Raw genomic sequence first — 12,770 nt, forward strand, 5'->3', positions numbered from 1 at the left:
TTTGGCGGCCGGATAGATATGATCGGAACCATTCCAATAGAGTGCCATTTACTCCTAACTTGTCTAATTTGGCGATAGCGATGCAGTGGATTAACTTAACAAAAGCAGCTGACAGATCTGTGTAGATGACATCTGTTTGAGCTCTTTTCGTCATGCTGTTCGTGATGAATATTGTCTATGCGAGTCATCGCTGAAACGTCGCTGGACCGTCGCGTCGCTCAACCAGCGAGCGCTTTCCAGTTTGGTGCTGCAGCGACGCATTGAATTTGCCTGTATCGCTGGAGCACTTACTGAAAAGGGTCGCCAGCGACCAGCGTCGTTTCAGTCGAGCGATGTAGTTGAAACAAGTTCATACATGTTCTTGATTTTATCTGCATCCACAATAATATAAGGCACAATAAATTAGAAGGTACTAGTGGAGCGACCAGCTATGAATCCATGCTGAGTTTCACACAGATACTGCTTGCTGTGGGAAAGCAGAGGATCCATCACAACGAGTTTGAACAGTTTTGATATTGCACTCATCGAAGTTATTCCTCGATAATTGTCCACGTCACGTTTGTTCCCTTTCTTGTGCACAGGAAACATTTGTGCAATCTTCCAACATGAAGGAAAGATGCCACTGGACAGTGTTGTAAAATGTCATTTGCATTCGTTTGTATAATTTTTCCAGAACTTTTTTCAGAAGTTGTCTATTGATTATTGATGTCTGACGAACTTATAGCTCTTAAATGTGCCTACGACTTTGTCTAACAAGATATTGCTGTAAATATGTAATCTGGGGCGTGGGAGGCAAAATGTCATTCAAATGACATTATGTCAAATGACACGTGACATTTTGGAGAGTTTTCACTCTCCAGCCTTAGATGTTATATTTAGAGCAATGCACCCTGGAATAAAAATATAGCCCTACTCAAGCGTTATGAGTACATCTAAAATTATGATGTGAATTTTACTTGTGAAGAAAGTTATTAACAAATTAGTCAAATGACATGCAGGTGACATTTTACAAGCCTGCCACTGGATAAAGAAAGCCGAAACAGGATAACACCTAGAACATGGCCAGGGGGGAACATTGGGTCGTATGAATAAAAAGTAGTAAGTTCAACTTTACTACATACATATGCCATAAGTTCGAAAATGATTTTATTCATATCAAACATGTAGTTTTCTCTGTGGACTTTATTTTTGAATAGATACTACAAGCGTTGAGTTTTGCTACTTTTTATTCATACGACCCATTGTCTGCTGCGTGATGTACTTCGTTGTCGGTAAGCTGTTCATCGGTAGAAACGTCAGCAAACTTAAGCTTTTATAAAAACGTCAGCGCGTTGCTTGCTGACATGATTCCAAAACAGTTTAGGATGCGTTTTGAGATTGGTTTGGATCTTACTTTGATATCGGGAATAGCATATACGACTGACCCGTTTATATGTGCTATTGAGTCTGACGTAGTGATCTTTCAAGGAAAACGTGCGGTATTTAGTGCTTTTCTTAAGACAGCTCTCTTAGCAGTTTTAAGTTCTCTTAATTCTCGAGTGTACCAGGACGGACGAGAGCTATTCTTGTGTACTTTTTTGGGAGCACGTCGGTCAATAACGTATGCCAAGATATGCGAGAAAGGAAATCTGCTGGACAGGACAGAAAGTGTGGAAAAGCGGGCATCGAGCGGCTACCTTCTACCAAAGCTGTGGCACCACCAACGAGCTGGGAACCGGCTTCATAGTGCTGGGAAAGATGCGCCAACGCGTGATTGGGTGGCAGCCAATCAACGCAAGAACGTGCTAGCTGAAGATTAAAGGCCGTTTCTTCAACTATAGCATCATCAACGTGCACTGCCCACACGAAGGGAGATCCGACGACGAGAAAGAAGCGTTCTATGCGCAGCTGGAGCAGACATACGATGGATGCCCACTGCGGGACGTCAAAATCGTCATCGGTGACATGAACGCTCAGGTAGGAAGGGAGGAAATGTCATCGGTCATCGGACCGGATAGTCTGCATACCGTATCAAACGACAACGGCCAACGATGCATAAACTTTGCAGCCTCCCGCGGAATGGTAGTCCGAAGCACTTTCTTCCCCCGCAAGAATATCCACAAGACCACATGGAAATCACCTAATCAAGTAACGGAAAACCAAATCGACCACGTTCTAATCGACGGTAAATTCTTCTCCGACATCACGAACGTACGCACTTACCGCAGTGCGAATATTGAATCCGACCACTACCTCGTTGCAGTATGCCTGCGCTCAAAACTCTCGACGGTGATCAACACGCGTTGGAGTCGTCCACCGCGGCTTAACATTGGGCGGCTACAAGACGGTAGGCTAGCCCAAGACTACGCGCAGCAGCTGGAAGTGGCACTCCCAACGGAAGAGCAGCTAGGCGCAGCATCTCTTGAAGATGGCTGGAGAGATATTCGATCCGCCATTGGAAGCACCGCAACCGCTGCACTAGGCACGGTGGCTCCGGATCAGAGAAACGACTGGTATGACGGCGAATGTGAGCAGTTAGTTGAGGAGAAGAATTGAGCATGGCCGAGATTGCCGCACGAGGGCGAACGAGGCACGATACAAACGGGCGCGGAACAGACAAAACTCGATTTTCCGGAGGAAAAAGCGCCAGCAGGAAAATCGAGACCGTGAAGAGACGGAGGAACTGTACCGCGCTAATAACGCACGAAAGTTCTATGAGAAGTTGAACCATTCACGTAAGGGCCACGTGCCACAGCCCGATATGTGTAAGGACATAAACGGGAACCTTCTTACAAACGAGCGTGATGTGATTCAAAGGTGGCGGCAGCACTACGAAGAGCACCTGAATGGCGATATGGCAGACAACGGTGGCGGTATGGTAATGAACCAAGGAGCACGCGCGCAGGACATGCGACTTCCGGCTCCGAATCTCCAGGAAGTCCAGAAGGAGATCGGCCGGCTGAAAAACAACAAAGCCCCTGGAGTTGACCAACTACCAGGAGAGCTGTTTAAACACGGTGGTGAGGCACTGGCTAGAGCGCTGCACTGGGTGATTACCAAGGTTTGGGAGGATGAGGTTCTGCCGCAGGAGTGGATGGAAGGTGTCGTGTGTCCCATCTACAAAAAGGGCGATAAGCTGGATTGTAGCAACTACCGCGCAATCACATTGCTGAACGCCGCCTACAAGGTACTCTCCCAAATTTTATGCCGCCGAATAACACCAATTGCAAGAGAGTTCGTGGGGCAGTACCAGGCGGGATTTATGGGTGAACGCTCTACCACAGACCAGGTGTTCGCCATACGCCAGGTATTGCAGAAATGCCGCGAATACAACGTGCCCACATCATCTATTTATCGACTTCAAAGCCGCATATGATACAATCGATCGGGACCAGCTATGGCAGCTAATGCACGAAAACGGATTTCCGGATAAACTGATACGGTTGATCAAGGCGACGATCATGGTTGAAGAATTCGTGTACTTGTGCTCACTGGTGACCGCCGATAACGATACCAGCAGAGAAATTCGGAGACGCATAGTGGCTGGTAATCGTACGTACTTTGGACTAAGCAAAACGCTCCGATCGAATAGAGTTCGCCGCCGTACCAAACTGACTATCTACAAAACGCTTATAAGACCGGTAGTTCTCTACGGGCACGAGACCTGGACGATGCTCGTGGAGGACCAACGCGCACTGGGAGTTTTTGAAAGGAAAGTGTTGCGTACCATCTATGGTGGGGTGCAGATGGCGGACGGTACGTGGAGGAGGCGAATGAACCACGAGTTGCATCAGCTGTTGGGAGAACCATCCATCGTTCACACCGCGAAAATCGGAAGACTGCGGTGGGTCGGGCACGTAGCCAGAATGTCGGACAGTAATCCGGTGAAAATGGTTCTCGACAACGATCCGACGGGAACAAGAAGGCGAGGTGCACAGCGGGCAAGGTGGATCGATCAGGTGGAGGACGATTTGCGGACCCTCCGCAGACTGCGTGGTTGGCGAAGTGCAGCCATGGACCGAGCTGAATGGAGAAGACTTTTATGTGCAGCACAGGCCATTCCGGCCTTAGTCTGATAATAAAAGATATGCGAGAAAGTCAACGCAGCATTTTCGACTTTATCGGCAAGTATAGCGGCCCAAGGCATACCAGATAGTACGTCGACAATGCTTTGATGATCGGCCTTCCGAAAGTTGTATGATACGGAAGCGGGAAATATATTGAACTCGTTGGCAAGGCTCACCGGAATTCGGACAACTAAAGGAGGGCGATGAGGGACGAGCTTAACCATGGGAGCTGGAGCTGCGGCGATGAACGGGGCGACATCTTGCTTGCTCACAAAACATAAGTCCAAGCAACGTTGATTCTCATTCGCTACATGATTGTTTTGAGATAGCATCGCCGTGCTGTAGTCATCGAGAAGATGCAAAGCACCTGAATGAAATACTGACCGTTGTCTATCGGGATAGAGGAAACCATAGTGAAACGGTCTCCACGAAACACCGGAAAGATTGAAGTCGCCAATGACAAGAAGCTCATCCTCCGCTACCATACCCTCGACTACGGTGAAGACGGAACGGCAGTGGGCATCTAAGTAGTCAACGTCACGTGTTCTATCTGGAGGTATGTACACGGCACAAAGGAAAATGGGGCTCTTCTTCAATTGGATGGATATCCAGACTTGCTCCAAACATTGCCGCGTGGAATTTCCAATTAGCCTTGCCTTGCCTAGCCTAGTCCTTGTGTTGGGTGGGACTTTAAACAAATTTTACCCGACTGATCGAGCGTCTGTTCACCAAGGAGGTGAGGCTCCAACAGCGTCTGTTCTGGCATCCAGCGGCTGAGTATGAAATGCTATTCCCCGGAAGCTATACCTAAGATGGCAGCCCCATCCCGGTGGATAGGGAACCTTGGGCCAACAACCTACTGTTCCCGAAACATCAATTTGTTCGAGAATCCGATAATGAAAGAATACGGACTGATTTTACGGCGACGACTCTTAGCGCGAAACAACGGACACGAATAGGAACATGGAACGTTTTAACCCTAGCCCAGCAGGGTAAATTGGCACAACTTGCCAATGAGGCACGCCGCATGAAGCTTGAGATCCTGGGACTGAGTGAAGTCTGTTGGCCAAAGTTTGGAGAACACAGAACGCCGTCGGGACAAGTTCTGCTTACTCTGGTTTACGAGGTAAACATGCTCCCCGGCATCGCGGAGTTGGCTTCCTACTAAGCGCTTAGGCACACTCTGCGCTTATGATGTGGGAACCTATAAGTGAAAGGATAATCGTTGCCAGATTTAGAACACTGGTCCGAAACATTACTATAATTCAATGTTATGCGCCAACCGATGCTGCCGACCTGCAAGACAAAGAGAACTTCTACAGTCAACTCAATGCCGTCGTAGATAGAATTCCGAAGGGTGATATCAAGATCTGTTTGGGCGACTTAAATGTGAAGATCGGATCCGACAACTCGAACCATGAGCGCATTATGGGACGTCATGGTCTCGGAGAAATGAGCGAAAACGGAGAGCTGTTCGCAGAATTTTGTGGTAATAACAACATGGTGATCGGGGGATCGCTCTTCCCTCATCGACCGGTTCACAAGGTCACGTGGGTCTCCCGTGACGGCTTTACAGAAAATCAAATCGACCACATCTGCATCAGCCGAAAATGAAAACGGAGCCTTCTTGATGTACGGAATAAACGTAGTGCCGATATCGCATCTGATCATCACCTCCTCATCGGCGAAATACGCATGCGCATTGCGCGGATTCGTCGGCAGGAGGAAAGAGTTGGACGACGATTCAACACACGCCGACTGGAAGATGTCACGGTGAAACGGTCCTTCGTTGAATAACTGGAGACGCGTGTTGCAGATATTCCGGAAGGTGGCAGCGTGGAAGACCAATGGACCGCCATCAAGAATGCCTTCATCGCCACCAGCGAGAACAATCTGGGCGAACTACGCACCCAGAGAAATCAATGGATCACCGATGAGACCTGGAGAAAGATAGAGGAGCGAAGAGAAGCGAAGCCGCGATAGAGCGATCGAAAACCAGAGGAGCCAAACTCTTAGCCCGTCAACGATACGCGGCTCTTGAGAAGGAAGTAAAACGCTAATGTCGACGGGACAAGCGAGCGTGGGCAGAATCTCTGGCCGACGAAGGAGAGAAAAGCTAAAACAATAAATTCTCAAGGAATTCCAAACACAAGTTAGACAGCAATCATGAGCATGTTTTGAGACATTAGTAGCACAGAGAAATAATTACTCGGTCATATGTATAGTATGTCTGCGTATATGGATGTAAATTTTCAAATATACTACCATATAAATCTTTCTCATTTTTATGGTATTAAACATGGTCAATGTTACGAAAATATTACTCCATAAAGGCTTTACAGTTACATCCAGGCCAATCACCGATCCATTGCCACATCAGCTATAAAAATCCGGTCACCAAGGAATCTGCATCATCAGTTCGATATTATAAAAGGTGTAATCGATCGACCACGCGGCCTCTTTTGTAATTCAGACGTCTAGGTGTTAAGTACTAGTAATCAATATACCAATCCGTTTAATGAATAAATGTCACGTCCACAATCAATCCGACAAACACCTTGACTTATAGGGAGTTTTTAATTGTTTTGTCAAGCAACCAATGCAATTCGGCTGTTGTTAAACAATAATTAACTGTTAACTATTAATAACTAGGCCAAGCGGACCCTGCGTTGCTCGGGATGGGTCCATCCGTTCGTGAGTTATATTGCCTCAAAGGAAATGCAAACTCATTTTTTTATATATAGAGATAGATGGAAGAGAAAATATACGGTCAATCGCTGTATGAGAAGTTGATTTGAACTTTATCTATTCAAATAGTGGAATAATCTGAGTAGAACAATCTGAATATAATAGTATAGCAAAGTTTTCTATATTAGCCGGCAATGGCATATCAGTGGGAAGCGAAGATGTTGTAGTGGTTAAACAATGCTCTAGTAATTTGCGTTCGATCATTTAATAGTTTGTCAATAACACATTCCAGAAGCTGAATTTTAAAATGTCTTGTATGGTGGAATGTCTTGTAAAATGTCTAGTGCGAAGGTTTTTCTACAACTTTGCCTAATAGTTCGTTGTAAGAATTCAACTAATAACGGAGTTATAGCGATAGTTACAGTAATGATTGGATTTTTGTTATTTTTCTAAGTTACTGCAACTATCGCTGTAACTCCGTTACTAATGGAATTCAAAAAACGAACCATTAGGCAGAGTTGTAAAAAAACCTTCGCACTAAAAATCCACACCATGCAAGACATTTTAAAATTCAGCTTGTGGAATGAGTTATACTGCCCCTATTCGCATAAGCGTCCCATGTCAGTTTTCTTCAACTTGAGAAAAATGCCGTTGAATTTTGCAAACTCGTTTTACACGGAGAAATTAAAAAAATTCTAATAAATCGATAAAACCAGCAATCTTTATGAAAATTTGGCATAATATTCTTTATCTGTATACATTGCTATGGAACTATTAAATGGACCATAATTACATTGATGTTTTGTGTGAGAGTGTATTAAAATTTGGAATGTGACTGTTCTTCTTCTTCTTCTTCTTCGTTGGCATTACATCCCCCACTGGGACATTGCCGCCTCGCAGCTTAGTGTTCACTAAGCACTTCCACAGTTATTAACTGCGAGGTTTCTAAGCCAAGTTACCATTTTTGCATTCGTATATCATGAGGCTAACACGATGATACTTTTATGCCCAGGGAAGTCGAGACAATTTCCAATCCGAAAATTGCCTAGACCGGCACCGGGAATCGAACCCAGCCACCCTCAGCATGGTCTTGCTTTGTAGCCGCGCGTCTTACCGCACGGCTAAGGAGGGCCCCCCAATGTGACTGTTATGCGAATAAATAGCAAGATGAGACAACACAAGTGGGTTTTGATTTTCAAATTTCTAGAAAAAAGCCTATTATTTTATCAGTTTTTCTTAAAGATGAGTTCATTTTAAGCTTATTTCTTAAAGAAAATCAAAAATCGTGAAAAATCGACATGGGACTCTTATGCGAATCGCGGCAGTATAGACAAACTACTAAATGATCGAACGCGAATTACTAAATGATTAATACAATCCTTGGCGGGAAGTGATTACATACAATGAAATGAAATAAAATTGATGTAACAAATTTTTATAAAACTAAAAAAAAGTTGTGACTACCAGATTTTCGTTAACACTAATAAATTACAAATGAAAATATTCGGGTTTCTACAGATGTACTCGATGCATGATTTGCAACAGCATTGTAATTTGTTAATTGAATGTGGCCATGTCTACTTGTTTTTGTTCCTTGATATCCAAAAGACTTACTTGTATGTCAGTCCGTCGCTATTGCGGAATAAGTCTTCACAAGACAATCCATCCTCTAGGTTGACTCCGTTTTCAGTTGCCATTGTATAAATTTTCGCCTTTTGAAAAATACGGTCTATTTTGAAGTAGGAAATAATGAGAATATTCTAATACTTCAGCACAGCAAACACGTGGGAAGCCGTTTTTCCTATTTTCTTGTTATTATATCTAATGTTTTTCGTCAATATGTTTGAACAAGTAAATAACTGTTTCGTTTCCGATGTAGCTGAAAAATTGAAACACTTTTAAATATCTATACTTGAAGTGAAAACGTGAAAAATGTTCAGATTCAAGAATATAACAACACCGCCTTCCTGGCTGGAACCGCACAAACAGAGCATACGTCAAAACTTTTAATGAGAGCAAACTGCGTGAACTGACGGGGACGACGCTACTGACAGCCCAGCTGACAGCATGACAGCACCCAGAGACAGAGACCGTGCCAAGATGAATGGGCCTTTTCACGAGACGTTTAAAAACAGCTGATTTTATCGTCAATTGACAGTTCTTCTATGAAAGTGACAGTTTCGGACTTGCAGGCCTGTTCAGCGGTTGTAAACAAGTGCAGTCTCGGCAGTGTCACATGAAAAGGCCTATACACCACAGCCAGCCGGTTTGTTTTCGTTTTGCACTGAAAATGAATTTTTCACCCCCGCCGTCTTCTCTTCTACAAACTTGACAGGTTGGAGCACCTACCACTGTATTCATCTTGGACCGTGCCATCAGGCTCGACACAGTTGTTTCAATATTGCCTGATTTTCTCAAAATTGCACGCGGCGAACCCTTCATGAAAAGTACCGCCGCGCTTTCTGCACTCCGTATACCTACTTAATTCTTATGGGTGAATAGCATTGCGGTGTATCGTTTGGCGCGGCCGTACCTTTCTACAGTCATTCGCCGCGTGAAGTTTTGTGCAAGTACCCATTTGGGAACACTACAAACGCCGCGCAGTGTATCATATCCAGAAAATCCAGGACAATAGACCTGTGCAGCGGTTCATTAAATTCACTCACCCGATGGATTTTGACATTTGAGCGGGTCGTCTTCTCGAACAAAAGTTCATTTTGCGTTCATTATGCGAGACTAACGCAAAATGAACTCCCCCAAGAAAATATGACGTTTGAGCGGGTCGCATAATGAACGCAAAATGAACTTTTGTTCGAGAAGACGACCCGCTCAAAAATCCATCGGGTGAGTGAATTTGATGAACTCCTGCACAGGTCTATGTCGTAATGGTCCAATAGACCTGTGCATTTGAGTACATTTGAGCGGGTCGTCTTCTCGAACAAAAGTTCATTTTGCGTTCATTATGCGACCCGCTCAAACGTCATAATTTCTTGGGGGAGTTCATTTTGCGTTAGTCTATGCACCGAATGAACGCAATGACGTTTGAGACGGGCGCTGTTTACTAAAAATGAACACTTGCATGAACTCGATGAATGAAAAAGTATTCATTCTTAGTAAACAGCGCACCGCTCAAACGTCAATGATGAACTCGGTGCATGGTCCAATGCACCGAATGAACACAATGACGTTTGAGACGGGCGCTGTTTACTAAAAATGAACACTTGCATGAACTCGATGAATGAAAAAGTATTCATTCTTAGTAAACAGCGCACCGCTCAAACGTCAATGATGAACTCGGTGCATTGGACCATAGACCTGTGCGGGAGTTCATCAAATTCACTCACCTGATGGAGCGGGATTTGAGCGGGTCGTCTTCTCGAACAAAAGTTCATTTTGCGTTCGCGACCCGCTCAAATGTCATAATTTCTTCGATGAACCCCTGCATAAGTCTATAGACCTCACGGTTAGATGGCTTTACCCATTAATGGGTACTATGTTATTGTTGATATTATTCCCACCGTGAAAAATTCACCCATTTTCTTGAAAAAGCGCCACTACCTATTTTAATGGGTAGTGGCGCTTTTTCAAGAAAATGGGTGAATTTTTCACGGTGGGAATAATATCAACAATAACATAGTACCCATTAATGGGTAAAGTCATCTAACAGTGCTGTGCAGGAGTTCATCAAATTCACTCACCTGATGGATTTTGACATTTGAGCGGGTCGTCTTCTCGAACAAAAGTTCATTTTGCGTTCATTATGCGACCTTCTGTGGAAAACAGTCAAAACGCACACAAACGTATTTAATTGTGTTTGGCCCATAAGTCCCGACGAAAAAGCTCTGTGAACTGTCAACCTATATCATTATGCACTGATCTATGGAGAAAACCCAACTTAATTCACCGAGTGGTGATACTGCCTTTCTTATATTTAACCATGACACCAACCTTATATGGTGCTTATATAGTTGAATCCCATTTTATTAATAACTTTTATCAAATTATCAAATTCAATATCGATCAACAAGGCTTTGTCTCCTGTCGAATGCAACTTGTTGCGAGAAAATCGGTAAAGAATTATTGTCTGTTTCGTTGGTAACAAAACGCGCCGACCATTTTTTAGGCACTATCAAAATCGTCGCCAACATCTTAATTCTAAAATTATGTTAGTTTCATCAGAAAATAACGTCAATCTGCATTAAAAACAGGGCTCAATTTTGGGAAATAATGTGATTATTGAGTATATAACATTTTGTTCACAGTTGATTTGACAGATCTTATGGCCATTTCTGCTGGCGACGATTTTGGCGTCAATTTGTTTTGCGACGATTTTGAATCGTCGTGGCCGATAAGGTGGGAAATTGATAATACTATATGAAAAAGTGGCAAATGTTTTTCGGGTTTCGTGTGCACACACACACACATACACACGGACAGACAGACATTTGTTCAGCTCAACGAATGTAATGTATATAAAATAATACTTGATTGGCAATGACATATTTATTTTTTATATGTTCATGTTCGGAAAAATTTATTGAAATTCAGTACAAGAACATCAAGGCGGCGCGTATAAAAATGTGTACCCAGTGTCTCGATACTCTTTATTTTTATCCGAGCCCGATTCCTACCACGAATGTATAGGTCTCGTCAGCATATATCGCAAAATCCGTTAAAAAGGGAACACAAACGATATCGGCTGCATGGGATTTTGCGTAGTGAGAATGTTCCACACTAATAAAAATCCACACATTTTTATTGGCAAAAATCTAAAGAAATTTCCAAATGAATTTTATGTGTGCGTTAATAACCACCCGCTATAGGAGAATCCACATATAGGTTATTAGTTAACAACGGTTATGTGTGTTTCCACATTTTTACTATGCGAATTCACATAGCCGTTATGTGGCAAATGCTATAGTCAAAATTTATGTGTGCCACACATAATGGATATGATTGGATTTTTGTCAGTGCAGGGAATGTTCACTATATCTGTACATGAGAATAATGAAAGAAATGTACTTTAAATATGTATTCAATATACGGGTAATGTCAACTTACTTTCTTCCAAAGAACGCCGAATTTTAAGAAAACAAATTTTTATTTCTACATTAGATATATTTTGATTTCGAGTACCTGCCACGACATCAAAACTTTTTCACTGCCTATCGCTAGCACTAGAATTGTAAAATTCTTCAATAGGCAATTCATCTAATTGTGATAACTGGGAGACGTTACATTATCACACTCACGTAAGTATTTCTGTCGTCACAGTTGACCAGTACCATTATCTACCTATTTGTTTTGCTCCGTGCATTCATACGCCTAACTGCGGTGCTGCTGTGTCGAATAGTGTAGCGCGTCTTGGTGCGTTCGGTGGACTCAAAAACCGAAACACTATAATCGATGCGCAGGCTCTGGTTCGGCACCGGCTTTAATGAATGAACATTTAGTGAAACTTAACACGCCTTGTAGCGGTGCTTGAGTTGGATAGAGTAGCGTGTCTTGGTGCACTCGGTGGACTCAAAAACCGAAACACTATAATCGACGTGCAGGCTCTGGTTCGACAACGGCTTTAGTAAAGGGACGCTAAAGAGGAAAACGATAAAGGTGGATTTTGGGAACGCACTGTGCACTGTATTTGAATACGAGGTTGTTTGTGATTCTGTATCGTCTCGCAACTATCACTTTGGCTGTTTTTGGTGACGTAGGGAAATCCACTAGCTAGGTTGTTTTTTGTGTGGGAAAGAGATTTGAATTATGGATGCATGTAAGGCTTGCGCGAGAAATTTTGCGCGATCCGATAGAAGTGTCTTGTGCAGTGGGTCGTGCGGAAGAGTTTTTCACCCTGGCTGCGTAGGCCTAAATGCAACAAACTTCAAAGCATGGACTGCGAACGTTGGTCTGCTCTGGTTTTGCGAGAACTGTAGAGTGAATTTTAATCCCTGTGTTATGGACCGTGAAGCAGTAATTATAAAAACGATGAGGGATCTTCTATTGCGAGTCGATTCGATGGACCTTAGAGTTGGCCAATTT

General features: G+C 43.5%; 1 protein-coding gene across 1 annotated transcript in view; it reads right to left on the reverse strand.

Annotated features, from left to right (window-relative positions):
• LOC134226765 (inosine-5'-monophosphate dehydrogenase) overlaps positions 1-8,773 on the reverse strand; it is a 28,522-nt gene extending 19,749 nt beyond the window's left edge. The window contains exons 1-2 of the mRNA XM_062707737.1: positions 8,647-8,773; positions 8,349-8,463 (exon numbers count right to left, since the gene is read on the reverse strand). Coding sequence (XP_062563721.1) covers positions 8,349-8,463; positions 8,647-8,728 — 197 coding nt within the window. The 5' untranslated portion in view covers positions 8,729-8,773. The remainder of the gene's footprint in view (positions 1-8,348; positions 8,464-8,646) is intronic.
• Between the last annotated feature and the right edge of the window lie 3,997 nt (positions 8,774-12,770).

The sequence above is a fragment of the Armigeres subalbatus genome, chromosome 3 (genome assembly GCF_024139115.2).
Source record: "Armigeres subalbatus isolate Guangzhou_Male chromosome 3, GZ_Asu_2, whole genome shotgun sequence".
Classification (NCBI taxonomy): Eukaryota; Metazoa; Arthropoda; class Insecta; order Diptera; family Culicidae; genus Armigeres; species Armigeres subalbatus.